General features: G+C 36.4%; 1 protein-coding gene across 3 annotated transcripts; it reads left to right on the top strand.

Annotated features, from left to right (window-relative positions):
* Positions 1-783: 783 nt before the first annotated feature.
* LOC128030899 (vascular endothelial growth factor A-A-like) lies at positions 784-14,773 on the top strand. 3 transcript variants are annotated; one of them, XM_052618979.1, is made up of 7 exons: positions 784-1,099; positions 3,391-3,433; positions 4,835-5,031; positions 5,260-5,336; positions 5,832-5,864; positions 11,835-11,966; positions 13,452-14,773. In XM_052618979.1, the coding sequence occupies exons 1-7, from the start codon at positions 1,037-1,039 to the stop codon at positions 13,468-13,470; spliced, it is 564 nt and encodes a 187-aa protein (XP_052474939.1). In that variant the 5' UTR covers positions 784-1,036; the 3' UTR covers positions 13,471-14,773. The 3 variants fall into 3 exon arrangements, with proteins under 3 accessions (XP_052474939.1, XP_052474937.1, XP_052474940.1); XM_052618977.1 differs by having other exon boundaries at positions 789-1,561; XM_052618980.1 differs by lacking the exon at positions 11,835-11,966 and having other exon boundaries at positions 799-1,561.
* The last annotated feature ends 4,235 nt before the right edge of the window (positions 14,774-19,008 follow it).

The raw sequence follows: 19,008 nt of genomic DNA, 5'->3' as shown, positions 1-19,008 counted from the left end.
CAGAGAAGTTTGTTTAGACATAATTTGACACGATAAACCTTCACAGGACTCCTTCAGCCAGACTCTCAGGCAATCCAGAGACTCTCGATTTATTGCAAAATGCTAGATTTTCAATAAGGAACATTAATGTATTTTTTGTAAGAAACATAAGGAACATTAATGTATTTTTTAAGCAAATCCTATATGCCTGCAGCCTGCAACCTAAAAGAGCTGCAGTTCCCCACAATACATACAAGTTAACAATACATATTTATAGATCTAAAGCATTTTTTTTTTTATCTTAGTTAATTTTAATTTCAACATTTACAATGCATTATTGAAATTGAAAGTTGTGTCTGTTAATATTATTTTATGGTCCTTGGCTAAAATGAACAAAGATTGATAAATGTATTTTAGATAATGTTACTTGATGCATTAACACAAACAAATAAAACCTCATTGTAAAGTGTTACCTTAATTCCCTTAATGTCTAAAGAAGAACTAATTGTTAATTAGCATATATCAACTCTCCTTAAGAGTCACATCCTTTCTTTTAGGAGACCCACAAACTTGTCAAAGCTGTACAAAACGAAATGGAAGATGTGTGAGGAAATAAGTATACGTTTTAAAATGTTTTTGTAGACCTATACCCATTTTTGGACTATCTGTGAAGCTGAATAATCCAGACGCAATGGGATTTCTGGATAATTTCCCACCTTCTTTAGTAGGCTAGTGCTGAAGTGAGTCAAGCCCTAAAGTGAGTCGAAGCATCATAATCTACGTCTGCTCCGGCTGGCCAATCAGCGCCTCTATGTCGATCCTCACAAGACTGCAGATCTGCCAAGAAGCGCTGAAAGACAGAACGATCGCAAAGTGACAAGATCTCCCCATGCTGCCAGACAACATCCACAACGGTATAAGACAACAAAAGCCAAAGCAACAGCAGAAATAAGACGAGGAACAGAAGGAAACGTCTGCTGCAGTTGAACCAGGGATTGCCATTGGATCACTTCCACTTTATACCGGCACATAGCGACTTGCTCTTGAGGATAATCATATGCGCAGACGCCGTTCTCTGGCCCAAAGTCGCGCGTGCAGAGTGGAGGTTGCGCTTGGAAGTGTACGAAACTTTTTTTGTTTGTTTGTTTGTTCTGTTTTGCCTGTGACGTTTTGAAATTTGATTTATTAAACGTCGACTTCACGTTATACTGTGGCGAAATAAGGAGGACCGTAGTGTGGACTTTCCCCCGTTTCTTTATTTATTCTTATTTTATTTGGCTGTTATTGTTATTATTTATGTTATTATATTTTCTGGAGGAGCTCTACCGTTCAAAAAGTTCATTTTAGTGGATTCGACGCAGGTGCTTCAGTCCTGAAAGGCAGAATGGAATTGTTACTTTGACCGACGATATCACACCGTTCATTCATATTCATATTCATATTCCGCTATTAATTGTTTTGAGAGCCAGAGACTTTTCAGTGACGCTCGCCGCAACAAACCACTGGAATTACAATCATGAACTTTGTTGTTTATTCAATACAATTATTTTTTGCGGCTCTTCTTCATCTTTCTGCTGTCAAGGTAAGGGCTTTGTAATTTGGTGCGTTTGAAATGTGAGAAATTATAATAGAATAAAGCCATTCGTTTGTTATTTAAACAGAGGTCAGATTACACGCAAGAGGACATTTGTCCAGTGCTATTACCCCATACACTATTACCTTAAGTTTCACACGTAATTTCCTGATTAAAAGTTACTGTTTAAAAGAATATTGTTATGTCAGGAACATTTATCAGTGCTGTGGTGGTATACAGTGGCCAGACCAGTTTCCATCCTCGAAAGTAAGGGATTTAATCTCAATGTTTATAAACGCAAATGTCCAGTTGAAGCAGTTATGTTGGACATAGACTACGTGCTCTAACGGGAGTATCCATACGGGTTATTCTGTTCTGTTCAATCAGTCAGAGGGAATTTCTTATTAGTAAAACTGGGAAAACAGACACGGACATGGACTTTCTGCATTATATTAGTGCTCGCTATAATTTAATATTTGAAATAATGCAACCTACAGCTCTCTTGAAGAGAATAATGACAAGATGTTACCTGAACGCCCTCCTTTCTTTGTCTCCCACCTAATTAATTCATTTACTCGAATCGTGATAAGGCAACGCATGTTTGATGGCGGGAAACAAATCTGGATGAGGTACACTGCCGTCGTTTGTTTGTAGGTTGGTTGGTTAGTCGTCATTGTCCTAATGTTGGGTGCAGAATATGAAAAAAAAATAGATATATAAGGCATATAATAATGATATAATAATTGGATATATAAAGCAGACGGACTGTGAGGGAAACCGGCGAGATTCTCACGCAACACCGAGAGCTGTTGCGCCAGTCCACGCCACCTGCAGTAAGCGCCAACCAGCGACCGATCACGCGCTCACGCCAGCGAGACGAATCTGTAGGCGGGAAAAAAGAATAGTCTGAGTTGTAGCAACAGGCTCTCTGCAGCTGCTTTGAATGACACTCCTTTACTGAGATTTTAAAATATTAAATTACATTAAAAGATAAATAAATAAAGATTATATGAGATTTTTTACCCTGGAAAGAAAATAAAAAAAATACGAAATGAATTTATGAAAGCACACTTCCACTTCCACTGTTTTCATCTGTCGCTTTGGATAAAAGCATCTGCTAAATGAATAAACGTAAACGTAAAGCACTCACTAGAAACCTCTCTGTTTTAAGGGCCCAGGGCCCACTAAAGGGCCTCAGCAAGGGGACCATAGGGTGACTTAAAACTAAAATAAGTCTTACTTAATCTTACTACAGTTTGGGTATATTTGTGATCAGGGCTTCTTTAGACACACTGAATACAAATATATGTGTGTAGCTTTGATGCAACTGCCCCAGTGACAAACTGTTCTACCCTAAAGGTTTGGTTTTTATATTTTCTCTGACATTGCCCATAAACTGTCATCACATTTCTTCCTTTTTTATTTGTACCATCAACAGCTGAGCCATACAGTTCTTGAAACTAATAGAATCATGTAATGAACTGCTGTTTATTATCTGTTGAGACGGCAAGATTATGGTAATTAGAAGTTTGTCAAACAAGCAGCTTTTTCAGTACCAGAGAAAGTATTTCAGCCTAAATAGTAGCGTCTTTGATTATTTTCTTGGCCAATGTTGAGTCAAAAAGTCTGAGAACCACTACTTTACTAAGAGTCCTCAATCCTTACTTATACTACACATCTACATTTTGACCACGTATAGCATCAATGAGGTTGCACAAAGCCCAAGCATTTCCCAAGTATTACTATTGGTTTCTTTCAGTGGTGTGTAACACAGGTCAGGTTATAACTTGCTGTATGTGTTCTGTCACTTAGAACTGTCATTTCTCTGTTCATAACAGGCTGCCCACATACCCAAAGAAGGGGGGAAGAGCAAAAATGAGGGTAAGTCTCTTTTTATGTGCAGTGTTCATAAATTTTGAAGTATGTATGATATGAAAAATATTTTGTATGTGAGGCTTAGAGTCTAGCACCACCTGGAGGACATACATGTAATGACATTCTTAAGGCAAATGGTTTTATTCCAGTCCTGTGGCAGGTAATGGGCATATATAGTCCATCCAATGCTGTATGTTTGAGGTTCTCTTTTGTTACACAACACTGTTTGTCCTTAATCAGTTTAATATCACACTGAGCCTGAACTTACATAAATATTAGCTTGGACGCTCAAGTTTAGGAGTCAAGCATATTTCCCAACCTCATTAGGATCGTCAAAGAGAATAATTTATTCTACCCGCAGGCAACCTTGTGTGGAGTCAGTGACCATGGCTGTGTTTGTTTATGAACAACGACTGCATGATTTATTCCTGATTTGTCCTCAAGGTCACAACTATTTGTTGTTTGTATAGAGTCCCTGTTACGTTTCTGGGGGAACATGTATTGTTATTTTTACGTCATTACCAATCCGCGTCCATTCATAAGCACTTTCCCACAATGCTAGAAGGTTTTGCTTTGCATTAAATGAACATATCGATTCTTGGTTAGTAGTAGTCAGTATCTATTTTCTTAATAACAAACAGAACCACAGTGTCACTGGTTAAGAGTTACTAAATCAAAGCAGGCCATGATTTGTTTTTGCACTTAACTAAATAAAGATATGAGATACAGACAAAATGGCCATAAATGAAGAAGTGTTTTGATTCGGCACTGGGTGAAATGAGGCTGGTACCACCAACTGATGACTAGCAATTATTGACTCCATCATGATCATGAATGCAATTGTGTTTGGTTTTCTTGCATGGCTCTGGGACACTGATAGGTTCATGGGTTGCAGGGAGTGTCAGGCAGGGTGGGCTTCTCCTGGAGGTCCGGTGTCTGCAGTGAAGCCTGGCGCCACACTGTCTCAGGCCACGCTTTTCCCTGGCAGTCTGTGGGTCATGAGGCACTTGGGCAGAATGAATGATGGGAAGCCAGTTTAGGGAGGTTTACAGATTAGGGTGGACGTGCAAGTGGGGGCGCATGTGCTGGTGTGTGTGTCTCAACATGTGTGACATGCCTTTATTATTCCCACTTGGGAAAGTCCTCAGTGAGCAGAACAGGCCTGTGTGAGGTGTTAACCCAATGATGGGCATTGCTGAGGAAATGTTAGTTTTTGTAAAAAACAAAACGGAAATGGTTTACTCTCTCTAATTTTATTCCAACCTGTATGCTGTTATTTTGAACACGAGAGGTGAATAATCTTTACGCTGCTCTTTTCATAGTTACCATGACTGCTGGCTATAAAAAGTAAAAAAGTATAAGTTGGTATGATAGTGACTGAACTTTCTCGCTTTGCTTCCTCTTTAGTGATTCCCTTCATGGTTGTGTATAAAAATAGTGCGTGTAAGACTCGAGAGATGCTGGTAGACATCATTCAGGAATATCCTGACGAGATCGATCACACCTACATCCCGTCCTGTGTGGTTCTCATGCGCTGTGCAGGCTGCTGCAATGACGAAGCACTCGAGTGTGTCCCTACAGAGACGCGCAACGTCACCATGGAGGTAAGGCTGGCTCAATCCAGCGCGTGCTTCCTATGACTTCATACTTGCCCAACACTGGGACAGTGAGGTGGTGTTAACTGGCATGTCAGCTATGTTGTTTACCACTGCACACTGTGTTTACACCCCGTTTATGTAGCTGAAGTTGCTCTTGGCCACAGTTCACAGTGATTTAGTGCATGAATACATGCTCACACACTAAATGTGCTTTTTATGTGTGTATTCCTGTAGGTACTGCGAGTCAAACAACGTGTATCACAGCATAATTTTCAACTGAGTTTCACAGAACACACCAAGTGTGAATGCAGGTATGTCATTAAAACTAAGGTTAAATGCATCTTCAAGAAATAGCTCATTGCGAAATGTAAATCATGCCATTCGTGCTTATTGTTAACTATGCTGTTATTTGCTCTGTGGGAGCACAAAATCTTCAATAATTCAATACACTCTATTGGACTGGCACAATACGTTGTTTTCTGCAATCAAAATATAGCTTTGTGTGGGGAATAGAGCAAAGTTTCAGACATTATTTTGTTGTTCTGAAGATTTTAAATTAAAAGTGCCTATGGTACGTTCGACTTCGGTTACATTAAACATTGTAATCTATCCTGATAAAATTTTATTTGCATCAAATCTGTTGTAACTCATATAATGGCGCTTTATTTGCTTGGAAATATGGTGTTGTGTTAAAGATCTGTTCCAGAGAAAAAATACATAATAGTGCAAGAATATTCAATTTGAGTGAACTGCTCCTTTACATTTTGAAATGTGAATTAAAACCCTGTTCCATCTGTCTTTTATAGGAAAAAAGAAGAAGTCAAATCAAAGAAAGAAAAGTAAGTTGAGTTTTATTATATTTTCATTATTTCCTATGTCAAGCTTTTGGATGATTTTAAAGATAACAGATCAGTTCATGCATTTTTTATCGGAGACATTGTGGGATTTGGTTAAGATCCATTTGTTGACAGTGTGGACGGTTCTAGATGGTGCAGGGCATTTCTAAACACATGGCTAAAAACTGCAATGACTGGGCTGACTGACTGGTGATGAGAAGCAGCCAGCTGGACTCTATGTTAGCACAGTTAGCATTTAGCAATCTGACTGTTAGTAGCAGTAAAGCTCAAGTGCCGACGATGCAGCATATCTCTAGCTGCAAATTGAGAGCATAAGTGCACTTTTAAGAATGTGTTTTCAGTAGGAGCTAGTCATTCAGACCTGATTAGTCAGCGGGTCGTGTTTATATTATGTACATGACTCACAGTAGGAGCAGCTTCGGCAGTCTTTACTGTCTGTATGTGAGTGGAGCGAATGACAGCTCAGATGATGTGGGTGAGAATTGAAAGTATGCATATCTTCATCATTGCCAGATTCATGCTGCTTGCTTTGTCATAAGGGGTGCATCCCATTTGCTTATTGGGTCACACTTTATTTTAGGATCCAATTCTCACTTTTAACTAACCATTAACTATGACTTTTTCCTCAATTAACTCCTTATTTGCTGCTTATCAATAGTTTATAAGGTAGTTGTTAAGTTTAGGGTATTGGGTAGGATTAGGGATGTCATGCATTATATGTACTTTATAAGCACTAATAAACAGCCAATATGTTAATAATAGACATGCTAATAAGCAACTAGTTATTAGTGTGAATTGGACCCTATACTAAAGTGTTACCGCTTATTGTTCAGCACTAGTTTTAGGGTGGTTCACAAGAAGTTTGCCTTGTATGAGAGCACTCTAAATGAACTCAGATGTCCACAGAGCCAGTGCATCTCACTTTGTAAACACACAGCAGAGAAAAGTTTACTTTATTTTCACTTATATGTAATTCCAAATATAAAGTTCCAGGAAATCCAGCTCACAGCATCTTAAAGTCCTCTGGCCACTGTCCTTATTAATAAAAAAAATCCCCAAATAAATATTTGATTAAGTTTAAATATGCCCACTTCTGCAGTGCCATGAATCTGCATAAATTTTTTTATGACGTAAAATAGAATAGCATAAACTGAAATAAAATAAAACATAAAAAAGGAACTTATTTAATTTCAGCAGAATAAATAGAAACGTAATAAAAAACTATATAGAAATATAGAAATATACACTACCGGTCAGTAAGACTTTTTAAAGAATTCTCTTATGCTCATCTAGGCTGTATTTATTTGATCAGAAATACAGAAAAATAAAACATCATCTTTCAAAATATTATTACAATATAAAATAATGTTTTCTATTTTAATATCTTTTAAAATATAATTTATTTCTGTGATGAAAAGCTGAATTTCCATCAGCCATTACTCCAGTATAAAGTGCCACGTGATCCTTCAGAAATCATTCTAGTATTCTGAATTATTATTAGAATTATCAATGTTGGCACAGTGGTACTAACAAATATTTATTTTTAGAAAGTCTGATACTTTTTTTCCGGATACTTTAATTAATAAAAAGTTTAAAAGAACAGCATTTATTCGAAATATAAATCTTTTCTAATAATATAAATCACTTCTTAACAATTTAACACATCCTGGCTGAATATAAGTTTAAAAAAATGACTGACCCCAAACCTTTGAACTGTAGTGTATATTGTTAGAAAATATTTCTATTTTAAATAAATGCTCTTCTTTTCAACTTTTTGTTCATCAAATAATAAAAAAAAAAAGTTATTAATCAGCACAACAGCTTCCAGCACTGATAATAAATCAGTATATAATAATGATTTCTGAAGATCAGGTGACACTGAAGACTGGAGGAATGATGCTGACAATACAGCTGCATATCGGTTTTAATGTATGTTAACATAGAAAAAACTTTATTTTACATCATAATAATATTTCACAATATATTTTTTTTTCTGCTGTATTTTTTATCAAATAAATGCAGCCTTGATGAGCAGAAGAAACCTCTGTAAAAAAAAAAAAAAAAACTTTAAAAATAAATCTGATCCCAAACTTTTGACCGGTAGTGTATATATACAGCTTAAAATGACAAAAACACAACAAATTTACTAAAACATTAAAAATCATTCATGATGATGCTTAATTGTTTGCTAATTTTGTCGCAAATATATTGTGAGAAGTCAAAACATCGGCCTGTGTCCCACCACAGCAGATTCCCACAGCACGCCTCGACACACCCTCAACCCTGTTCCCCTACAACAAAGCTGAGTGAAACACTCGACTGTTCTCACACCCAAACAGTGAACTCAGCTTCCTCCAAATGTTACAACAGCCGGATCCCTCCTAATCCTCAGGCACTAACTCAAGACTCACTGCTTTCAACATGAGTTAATCATGACACAACACCCACAAAAAAAAAAAAAAAAAAACGCCTTTTCCTTTTATTTGTGTTGGACGTCTTTTTATAGCTGGTGCATCTCTATTTCTGGCAGATAACCATTCATAATTGAATGCTTACCATCTGCTGAACATGGCAGTCTAATAAATAAATAGTAATTATGCAAGTCATTTTGGATAAAAGCATGTGCTAAATGCCGAATCTGTGCCCTTGGAAAAAGAAAATTACAGATACTTGCGGAATTGCAGTCATTCACAAATTTCTTTACAATTTCCTGCCACTTGCAATTATGCATTCAGCTACATTTATTTGTATTTTATTTTATTTTTTCCAGTTGTGGTAAAATGACTGCAATGCAGCCTTGATTAGTTGATTTTTTTTTTTTTGGTTTGCAACAGGAATGTGACAAAATGTTAAAATAATTCCATTTATTAGTAGGAATAATCGCAATAAACAATTAGTCCACCAAGTGTTATGCCTTTAAATGTGGAAAATCTCATTTTTGATCAACAAGTCGAGTGCTGAGCACAAGCAGTGGTGCTTGTGTAAAAGCCTGGATCACCCTGGCCTGTATATATCGCTGAAATGCTGATAACGGAGTCTTTTATAGGATAGTTTCAGTTTTTTCTTTGGGGACGAGGCTCTGGCACTTTATGGCAGCTGTAAGGTGGTGTCTGTGAAGACCACCCGCCGCTCTCTTCACATAGCAGTTGCTCAAGACTGACCCCTGCATACTTCCCCATACTAATCATAGTAACAAGTGTCTGTCATTAACCCACTTTTATTTTTAGCCTTTTGAATAGTAGGTGATCCTGAGACTGAGGTTATTGCTGGTTACTGTGAACTGTTTCACAAACCTCATTTAGTGCTATTTTGTGTCAAGCTGACCTCCACAGTATTGTTTTCCATATTATGGAAGTCAATGGGGAACTGTTTGGTTAAACTGGTCAAAAATATGATTTAATATTCCTGATTAAACCCAAATGCATTGATTTATACCAATACATCCTCATTTTATGAGTAAAGCAATGCACATAACAGAAATATAAAATCAAACGGCTGTTATTTTTACACTTTTGGTGCATCCACTAAAAACTGCATTGAAACCAGTTGGTCAAATGTCATTACACAAATGGTTCAGAAAGGTAAATGTTGATAAAAGCTCTTACAGCATCTTTTTGCTCTGAAATTGTATCTAATGGAAAGACATTCACAGAGTTTGATCAAAATGCAGTAGGTTGAGGTCAAGGAATGCTCCCGGTTTAATTGAATGAGCGGCGGCTGTATGCGTTTCTGCACCTATAGATTAATGTGAGCGTACAGTGATGGATGTGGTTAGCTGAGAGGGCTAAATGAAATCCATTGGTCATGGGGCTAAGCGCTGGATCTGTGTGTCGTCTTTTCAGCACGTAGGCAAGCGTTCACACTGGGGGCGGGAGCCCAGCGACTCTCGCTTCTGATTCACAAGCTCAAGTTCAACTCCTTGTACTTGGATCCTTACCTCTAAGCTACTCAAACACACACACATACACACACACACACATGCTATGGCTCAGATCCTTCAGCTGCTTATTTGGACTGTAGAGTCTGCTGTTGATTCCTAATGAAGACCGCCTGTGACGTGCTGCTCCTCACTTTAATTAGGGTTACCACATCGGGAAAATTTCAGTACTTTATACTAATACCAGTGGAATTCACGATTCACAGTACAATTTTTGAGCAAAAAATAAATTTTAAATTTTAAATCACAGCAAAAATGAATACTGACTGTGAATATTATTTTATTTAAAATGCTAAATATTTATATAAGCATAAACAAATTAGATTCAAGACAGTTCTCAAGATTTCATAATGCTTTTTAATGTTTCTGCTCAACAAGGCTGCATTTATTTGATCACAAAATAGCCAAAAAAAAAAGTAATATTGTGAAATTATTACGGTTTTCTATGTGAATGCGTATTAAAATGTAGTTTAATGTGATCAAAGCAGAGTTTTCAGCATCATTCCTCCAGTCTTCAGTGTCACATGATCTTCAGAAATCACTCTAATATGATGATTTACTGCTCAAGAAACATTTCTGAACATCATCAATGTTGAAAACAATTGTGCTGCACAATATCTTTGTAGAAAATGTCATAGAAAGTTGAAAAAAAAAAACAGCATAAAAAAACTGACCAGAAGTGTAGGTAAATTTTAAAATAGTATTTTATACAAAATTCAGGATAAAAGCCAAAAGAGAGTGAGAGAGGCACCTCTGCTCATCTGTGCTCAAGCAGTATTTCAGTCATTGGCTTTATTTAAGGGCAGATTGTTTGCTCTTTGTAATATCACTTGTTCTTTTGGCTTAAAGCCCCAGTCTGCTTTTATTTGTACTCAAATACACACTCTTAGTCCAGGAATGCAACCAAAGGTAAATAAACAGAGGTTGCATGACTGTCTCTGTCATTATCGTACTAATGTGCCACCACACAGCTGGGATGACGTCATGCTCACCTGTATTTCAGGCCCACTGATGTTTCTGACAACAGCAGCTTGAATATCTTCCCTGTAGATGGGCTCATCTTTACTGCACTGAAAGCAGTGACTGTCAATCATTTAAAGTGCATTTTTATATTGATCTAAAAAAATGGTTTAAACTTCTTTGTTCATTTCAAGGCAAATAATACTTCCCATAGAAAAAAAATATAAAAATAAATTAATAAATAAAATAAATAAACAATAAAAATAGTATTTTGTGTGTGTTGATGTGCAGAACACATGCTAGTTTTTTTTTTTTTTTTTTTTGTAAGAAAGAAAATATGATACATATTTTAAAATGACATCACAATAAAAATCTAGGTCTTTCAAAGTTGCCTTAATAGTAAGTAAACTAAATGAAACATTAACTAACAAAATGTTTTTAGATTTATCGCAAGTAAACAATGTACTTTCATACAGTTTTACAGCTGATTTTGATTTTTGTTTATTATGTGTCTGTAACATTAGTATTTTTTGGTAAAAAAAAAAAATGTTTACTTTCTTTTTTTTCAGTGTAGGTACAATTACAATTAAAAATGTCAAATTTTACAACAGCTAATGTGTCTATGAGACCAGTTTAGAATTGTTTTCAAAATTGTGCTTCTATACTGAGTCAAGTTTCTGTAGTTGAACAAACCACTTTTACAGACTTTGCTTTGCTTCATACTGCTTTCATTGAAGTGAATGTGTGTATGTGAATGCAGGTGTCTGTCAGTCCAGTATTTGTTCCTGTCTGATTTCCGTGTTGCTACTAATCACTCATGTGTGTCTCATGTGTGGTCACTGATGAATGAATGAGGTCATAATTCACTCTCATCACACACAATCTGCCACTAACGCTACCCATCTTCAAATCAAAGCAAAAAAAGACCCAAATTTATGCAATGAATGGAGGTGCTGTGTGATGGTGAGGTGCATGAGTGTGTGTGTCTCCAGCTCTCTGCCCAAATCACTAGTGCTTAGATGTCTTTCTGTCTCTCCCTTCTGCTTCCCTTGCAGCCACTGTGAGCCTTGCTCAGTGAGAAGAAAGCGCTTGTATGTGCAGGACCCTCTCACCTGTAAATGTTCCTGCAAATTCACACAATTGCAATGCAAGGCCAGACAACTTGAGTTAAATGAAAGAACTTGCAGGTTTGTTTATGAACTGTCACCACGTGCAACATGCATCTCCTCAGCCTGTCCCATCTGAAGCTCTGAATTATGCATGCTTATAGCGCTTATTGCATTTTCCCTTTTCCTTTTGTGTGTGTGTGTATGTGGAGTATTTGCCGTGAGATACCGTGGTGCATTACTGCCCTGCATTTTTATAATTATATGGTTTGTAGCATCAACACTTTGGCGTTGAGCACAGAAATTATTAATAGTGTACACAAACTGACTTTGCTGGTATTCTGTCAGCAAGCAATATGATTTTGTGTGTTTGACATATTCATTATATTAGTATTTAGTATTATTGATTTTGCCATCACTTGTGGAAATCATGCCATTAGCTGTTCATGTTTTTATTATTATTATTATTATTATTATGTATGTAAATATATAACTGTGTCCATGCGGCTTGCTTCTCATCAACTGTCCCACTAATTTAAGCTGTGTCATCATATGTTAGCATTCTGTATTTGTTGTCCAAATGTTACTGTTATGTTTTTTGGAGATCACAGTACACTTTGACCTGTGGTCATTCCACCCTAACCACATTTTCACCCATCCAAAAGACCCAACCTCTGAACAATTTTACATAATTACATAACCACAGTAAAATACAATGTTTTTGTTCAGACTGTCAGAAATGCGCTTAAGTAAATCTTAAAAGTAGATTTAAAAAACTGAACTTGCAGATATTAATTAAATAAAAGGCCACTTAAGTGACTCCATGATTGTTTCAAAACACACTTAAACACACTTTTAAAAAGTGCACTCTTTAAAAATTTCAATAATAAAAATCTTTTGTTGTGCTTTAAAAAAAAGTACACTTATTTTGATGTGTTGACTAACAAGTGTTACATAAAGCACATGTAACTATACTTTTAACTGTAATGTTATCCTTTTTTACATTTATATTCAATTTAATATATTTTAAATGTATTGTTAATGTGAAATCACAAATGTGTTTTAATACCTCACATACAATTTTCAACAGAAATGACATTAAAGTATATTTTAGTTTATTATAAATGCTTGTCATTACATTTAGCAGTAAAACTATAAACATATTTCAAAGACAACAGAAGTAATTATGAAATTACATATGAAGATGCACTTAAGTCCTAATTAAGTGGGTCAAAAAAGTTAATTACACACTTAAATATATTTAAATTACTACTATACTAGTATTAAAGCTCATTATTTTAAATATATTATTTTAAATCTCCTATTTTTTCACAAGGGTACCACTGTTGAAATATTGAACCAAGCATAAGGCTTTTTCAAATGCTATTTTTGAAAATAAATCATGAATTATTCAGCATATTTTTCAATGTGAGCACCATTGTAAACACAGTAGTGTGGGTAAACATGCTTAACTCTGATTGGTTGGGTGGCTGAAACACAGATTAATAAGCAAATCTTGACTTATATCTTAAGCAGATCTCTAACCAATCCATTGTTCTCTTTCAGATGTGAAAAACCAAGATGATGAGCGGAGCACTGGGAAGAACACTAAATGAAGGATTTTTCTATTTTTTATTTTATGGCACAGCACTTTTGAACCTGAGGATGCATTCCCTGTATGAACTGTTAACACTACCCTGAACAAAAGACAGAAAATGAGATGAGGGCAGGAGATATCATCCCAATGTTTATTTTTAAGATTATTATTTTTTAAGTTTAATATATATATATTGACAACATGTCGCTGCTATCACCTACAAACAAGTAAAGGAAGACGCTGCTTGGCGTGTGAATGGGATATATTTCAGTGTCACTGCACCTGGGCCTGTGATTGGAGAGCACACAGTGAGGTAATGCTCCACTGGATTGGCACGCTGTGGATTCATATTTAAAGACTCGGTTCGAATGTCGAAGACTTCACTGAGAGATGCAAAAGACAACCTCCAACCATTTATATGAACACTTACAGACTGTCAATCAAAGTACAGGAAGTGACATAATAGTGATTCTTTCTTGGTCCAGGCACAGGATACAAATGTGGAATTATCTCTTTCTGTGATGTCACTCTTTCTAGGGTGAAGTCTTAGTCAAAAAGACACCTGTACTGATTAACATCCAATAGGACTTGGTGTGATAATACTAAAGGGATATTACATGTATGTATATATAGAAATGTAAACAAAATGCAAATTCTGGAACAAACTAGTTCTGTTCACCGCAGTAGTAAAAGAAAAGTCAAATATTTAATGTTCGTAATGTTTTCCAAAGAGAATACTGCACACAGCTTTTGGAGCTGTTAGTTACCACACAATATCTGTTTATACATATCTACTGTAATATCCCTTTGTGTAGTTCACTACATCTAATTTATAATGTTATAATATATTCAGTATTCTGTGTATTTAATTTGATCTATTTATATGCAGTGTTGATGATATTGTTTCGCTTTTTTTTTTCCTATCGACATTGTCACCAATCTGAAAAACTGTGGACGACTTTTATGGAACAAAAGACAATGAGAGACAAACACTTTAACATTCCTGAAAGCGCCTTCTTTAGTTCATATGAACTTTTTGTATCAGTGATTAGTTTGGTGGAGACCCAAAACTTGCAGTTTTGTGATCGAAATACAAACGTTCTCTTTTTGTGAAAGTGCCAGAAATTAGTTTTTGTTTGTTTGTTTGCCATGTACACCCACATTTTCAGTATATTTTCACAGTAATATATTTATTGGTGCTGTTAAATATTAACAACATTTTGTGTTTTAGTATAACTATTAAACATATTTATTTTCAAATGATATTTTTTTTTATTAAAGCAAAAATGGATTTCTGTTTGGTGAGTGTGCTGTTTTTGTTAGTCCACAAATGCAGGCGCATGCACTGACATTGAATATTTAAAATAATTAAAGACAATGACTATTATCACATATTCCATAAAAAAGCTTTTTCATGTATATAACTCAGATGTACCAAAAAAAAAAAAAAAAAACGATAGGCTATAATTTTATTTTTACTAACGATAATAAAATGAAAAATACATGGAAATTACATATAAACATGACTGTGCTCACGTCATAATTGATTTTTTTTTTTCTCAAAGCTTTGTGGAGTGTTACCATAATTTGCACCCCCCCCCCCCCCCCCCAGGTCATTTGGACCCTGTGAAATTTTCTTCTGTGAAAAATACAGTACTATTCAAAGTTTATTATATATTTTTTTTATTTAATTAGTTATTTTTTCAGAGTAGGCTAGGGACATTTAACATCCCCCAAACAGCCTTTGTAGTCCCATTTTACTACTTGTTAGCAGCCACCTTTAATAATAATAATTCAATAATAATAATAATAATAATAAATTGTGTATTTTATGTTGTAGAATAAAATGTGAAGATATCTTGACCTTCACCACAGACCTTATTTCAGGCATTAAACCAAAAACCCATTCAAAAGAATCCATTGACTTTGAGGTAATGGAACTAAAAATTCAAAAATGCTAACTGGTTTCCAAGGGCCTCATTTATAAAATGTTGCATAGAAATCATTCCACATTTGATCTTAGATCATTTCTCAAATGTGCGTACTTGTGATTCTGAAAAACGAAAGTTCACATAAACAAAATATATTAAAAATATATTCCAGATGTGAAATCTAGATGAGATCCTGAAATTGTTCATGGATGAATGATTACAAACCTCTGGCTTAGAAATGCTGCTTAATTAATGTCATTAGCTCTAGATTTCCAAATACCTACAGTGCTCTGACTCTGCCACAAGGGAAAGTGCAGTTATAACCTGACGTGGCGCTAAGCACTTTTGCACATCAAAGACCACTTTTATAAATCTGAGCATTGATTTTTAGCTTATGCACATTCTAAGATTCGATGCACATTTTATAAATGAGGCCTGCGATTATAGGACTCATTCCTAAAATTGCAACAAAAATCTTTACATCTAATTATGGTGACTATTTAAACATCAATTATACTCATCTTGGATTAGACTAAATATTTACCCAATCATAAGAAGATACTACATTTTTCTCTCTTTCTCTATCTTTTGTTGTTCGTTCTGAAACAGCCATCTACAGTTTTTCAGATTGGTTACAGTGTCAATAGGAAACAAAGTAAATCAGTGTCAACAATAACAATGAATATAACTTAATATAATGTAAAATGTATTAAAAAAAAAAAGGACCATGTTTTGCCTGCACTGTCTGTATTGAGTAATAAATTACTGATCCAGACATTGTTTTACAACAGCACAAAAACGAAATTGAGACTAAACTGAATCCCAGGGTTAATTACACATGCTTGTTAGATAAGACTTACAGGATCAATTTAATTATGAAACATCCTTATGGAGGTTACTGATATAGATTACAGCACCTTTTACACTCACAATGTGATTGATGCAAAGTCCTGACCAGGACTGTAAGTAATTCTTAATTTCCTTGACCTTTGGTTGTCTAATGAATGTGAAAACCTTCAGAAGGAGATTCAAACCAATGTCCACCTTCAGAAAACGTGTGGGTCCTCTGTTGTTTGTCGTTCAAATGCATAGTTTGCCTCAAAATAGATTTTATTTTTATTTATTTTTCGGTACAAATTTTTCCAAAATTTCAGTGATTCCCAAACCCCCCCCCTAATAAATGACCTGTACAAACTGAGAATTATGAGGCAGAGAAAAGCCTAATTTTGAAATACAAAATTGACTTTTTTTTTTTTTTTCATCCCGGGGTGCCATTATGGGGCCATAATGTCATTATGATGATTACATTTTCATTTATCTCCCCGTGGTTTGGCGACATTATTTCTAATTATGTTCTTTGCCAGTTATCCTGTGATCCAGAGGCATCTCTGCTGTTGTTGCCTCGTTCTTTGAACGTCTATGCCAAGGCTACACAAAACGGTGAACTGAATGTGGCGAACTGACTCAGCTAATAACACACTGAAACCCAGAGGAACCGCACTGTACTTTGTACAGACAGACAAAGGTTTGCTCTTTAGTAAGCACTGCACAGTTGCGACGTTGAGTTGTAACAGTCATGTCTCAGGAGGCAGCAAGCTCCTGTCGGGTGAGAGATTAAATGCTCCCTAAACAACCCTTGTGTAAACCTGTCTGTTGTAACCATGAACCTTACACTCCATGCAAAATCTAAAAAGCAAGCCAGCAATATTAAATCCTGAAAATGGCTTTGGTTTTGTAACCGATTATTTTTCAACTAGATGTTGAATGTGTACCGAGTCAGTTAAAAGTGTCACTTTAAGAGTCCATCTTAGATTCCCCAGTTCACACGTTGTCACCGGAGCAACGTGACTGCTATCATGTATTCTGCTGTGGAAACTGCCCTCACAAGGATCCAGCGTACGTCATCCAGTCACCTGCTCTGCAATTGAATGCAAGTGCAGCTCAGCAGTCCTCTGTGACAGAGTCACTGTAAGTGTGTGTGTGTGAGAGAGAGAGAGAGAGAGAAACTGTTCTCTCATGCTGCTAGAAAGAACTGACCTATATTTAGCTACCTAGGAAATATACCAAGTCATCTGTCATCTGATCTAGAGCAGAATACAGACAAAGATAGAGGTGTATCTTTTCCTGATATCACTTTTGTTCTCACTGTTATTCTACCTTAGAGGGGTAATGCACCTCAGGATCATTCATCAATACTATCATATTAGTCATTTCTCAAAATTAATCTGGCATTTCTGTCAATTTTACCCTTTTACCATCCTATTTTTACACTAAACCAAACAACTGCATGTATGATGCATAATGGCATCACCATTATCATTTGAGAAATTATTTTAGTTTTTCTTTAATGTTTTGTTTGTTATTTTAGGGATGATTTTAGAAGTTCAGTTCTGTTATAATTTTGTGTACAGAAGTATTACTTGTCACAGTTCTATGGACTATGGACATGACATTGTGACGTGTATAATGGAGGACAGGAGGCAAATACAAGTACGAATGTTTATTGAAGGTTTGTAATGATGAGGAGATGTTGGAGGGTGACGCAGGAACCTCGATGGCAGCACAGACAGGTGAGTTGGTGACTTGAGTGCGCTGGTAGAGGTGATGGTGGTGAAAGATCCAAGGTGAGACTGTAATACACTGTAGACAAGAACTGGGAACAAGGATCGAAGCAGAAGAGCAGGAAGACGAACACGGAGGACCCCAAACAACAATCTGACAAACAAGAGACGAAAGACAGGGCATTAAGTAGGCTGGTGGAATGAGCGGTAACACCCACATGAAACAATCAACATGATGTAACATGAGACGAGCAGGAGACGGTGCATTCATGAACCATGACAGTCATTGGTTTTCTTCAGTCACATGTCTTCCTTTGTTCAGTTTTCCTGCCACGCTTTAGTTGTCATGGTAATTCATTTAATCTAATCAGGTGTTCATCGTTACTGTCCTTATTTAGCTTGTATTAAAGTTATGTTAAGTCTATTGTCTGTGTAATACACAACTGTCTTGCAGTTAGGCATTCTTACATCAACTTTGCACTTTGGACATCAGGATCCATGTTCACAGTGGGTGAAGTGGAGGATGACTGCAGCCTCGTCCAGCCATACTTAACAGACGTCGTACAGCCAGACCCAGAGCACAGCCCACCAACACCTATCACTATGGAGACAACAATGCCACAGTCCTCCAGCCCTTCCTTATCTGGGTGCCTGCAGCCCTTTGTCTTCCCTTGTGATGCCTTGCAATGACGTAAAGCCTCAGGTCATGCAGTCACCAGCCTCGCCTGAGGCAGTGGATCTTTTGGCTCTGCCTCTGATCCCTTCCCTCCACCTCGGCCCGTCAACCTCTTGGCTCCACCTTGGCTCCTCCCTCCCATGGCTCCACCAGGTTCCCTTGTCCATCTGGCTCCACCTTGGTCAGTCATCACTCCTGCAACACCGGACTTGCGAGCCCTACACTGCGCTCTGTATCTCCATCCTTATGGCTTCAGCCATAGTACAATTTGTCACAGTTCTGTGTACAAACCCTATTTCAAAAAAGTTGGGACACTGTGCAAATTGTGAATAAAAATACAATGCAATGATGTGGAAGT

The sequence above is a fragment of the Carassius gibelio genome, chromosome A16 (genome assembly GCF_023724105.1).
Source record: "Carassius gibelio isolate Cgi1373 ecotype wild population from Czech Republic chromosome A16, carGib1.2-hapl.c, whole genome shotgun sequence".
Classification (NCBI taxonomy): Eukaryota; Metazoa; Chordata; class Actinopteri; order Cypriniformes; family Cyprinidae; genus Carassius; species Carassius gibelio.
The sequence above is the reverse complement of the archived record's forward strand: the minus strand, read 5'-3'. Positions and strand labels throughout refer to the sequence as shown.

What these genes read in the sequence shown, in the direction of transcription:
- LOC128030899 (XM_052618977.1), top strand. Translation starts at nt 1,496, where the DNA reads ATGAACTTTGTTGTTTATTCAATACAATTATTTTTTGCGGCTCTTCTT. An exon ending in CGCGCAACGTCACCATGGAG is followed by an intron (nt 5,032 to 5,259) that starts GTAAGGCTGGCT and finishes GTATTCCTGTAG; the next exon opens with GTACTGCGAGTCAAACAACG. An exon ending in GTCAAATCAAAGAAAGAAAA is followed by an intron (nt 5,865 to 11,834) that starts GTAAGTTGAGTT and finishes CTTCCCTTGCAG; the next exon opens with CCACTGTGAGCCTTGCTCAG.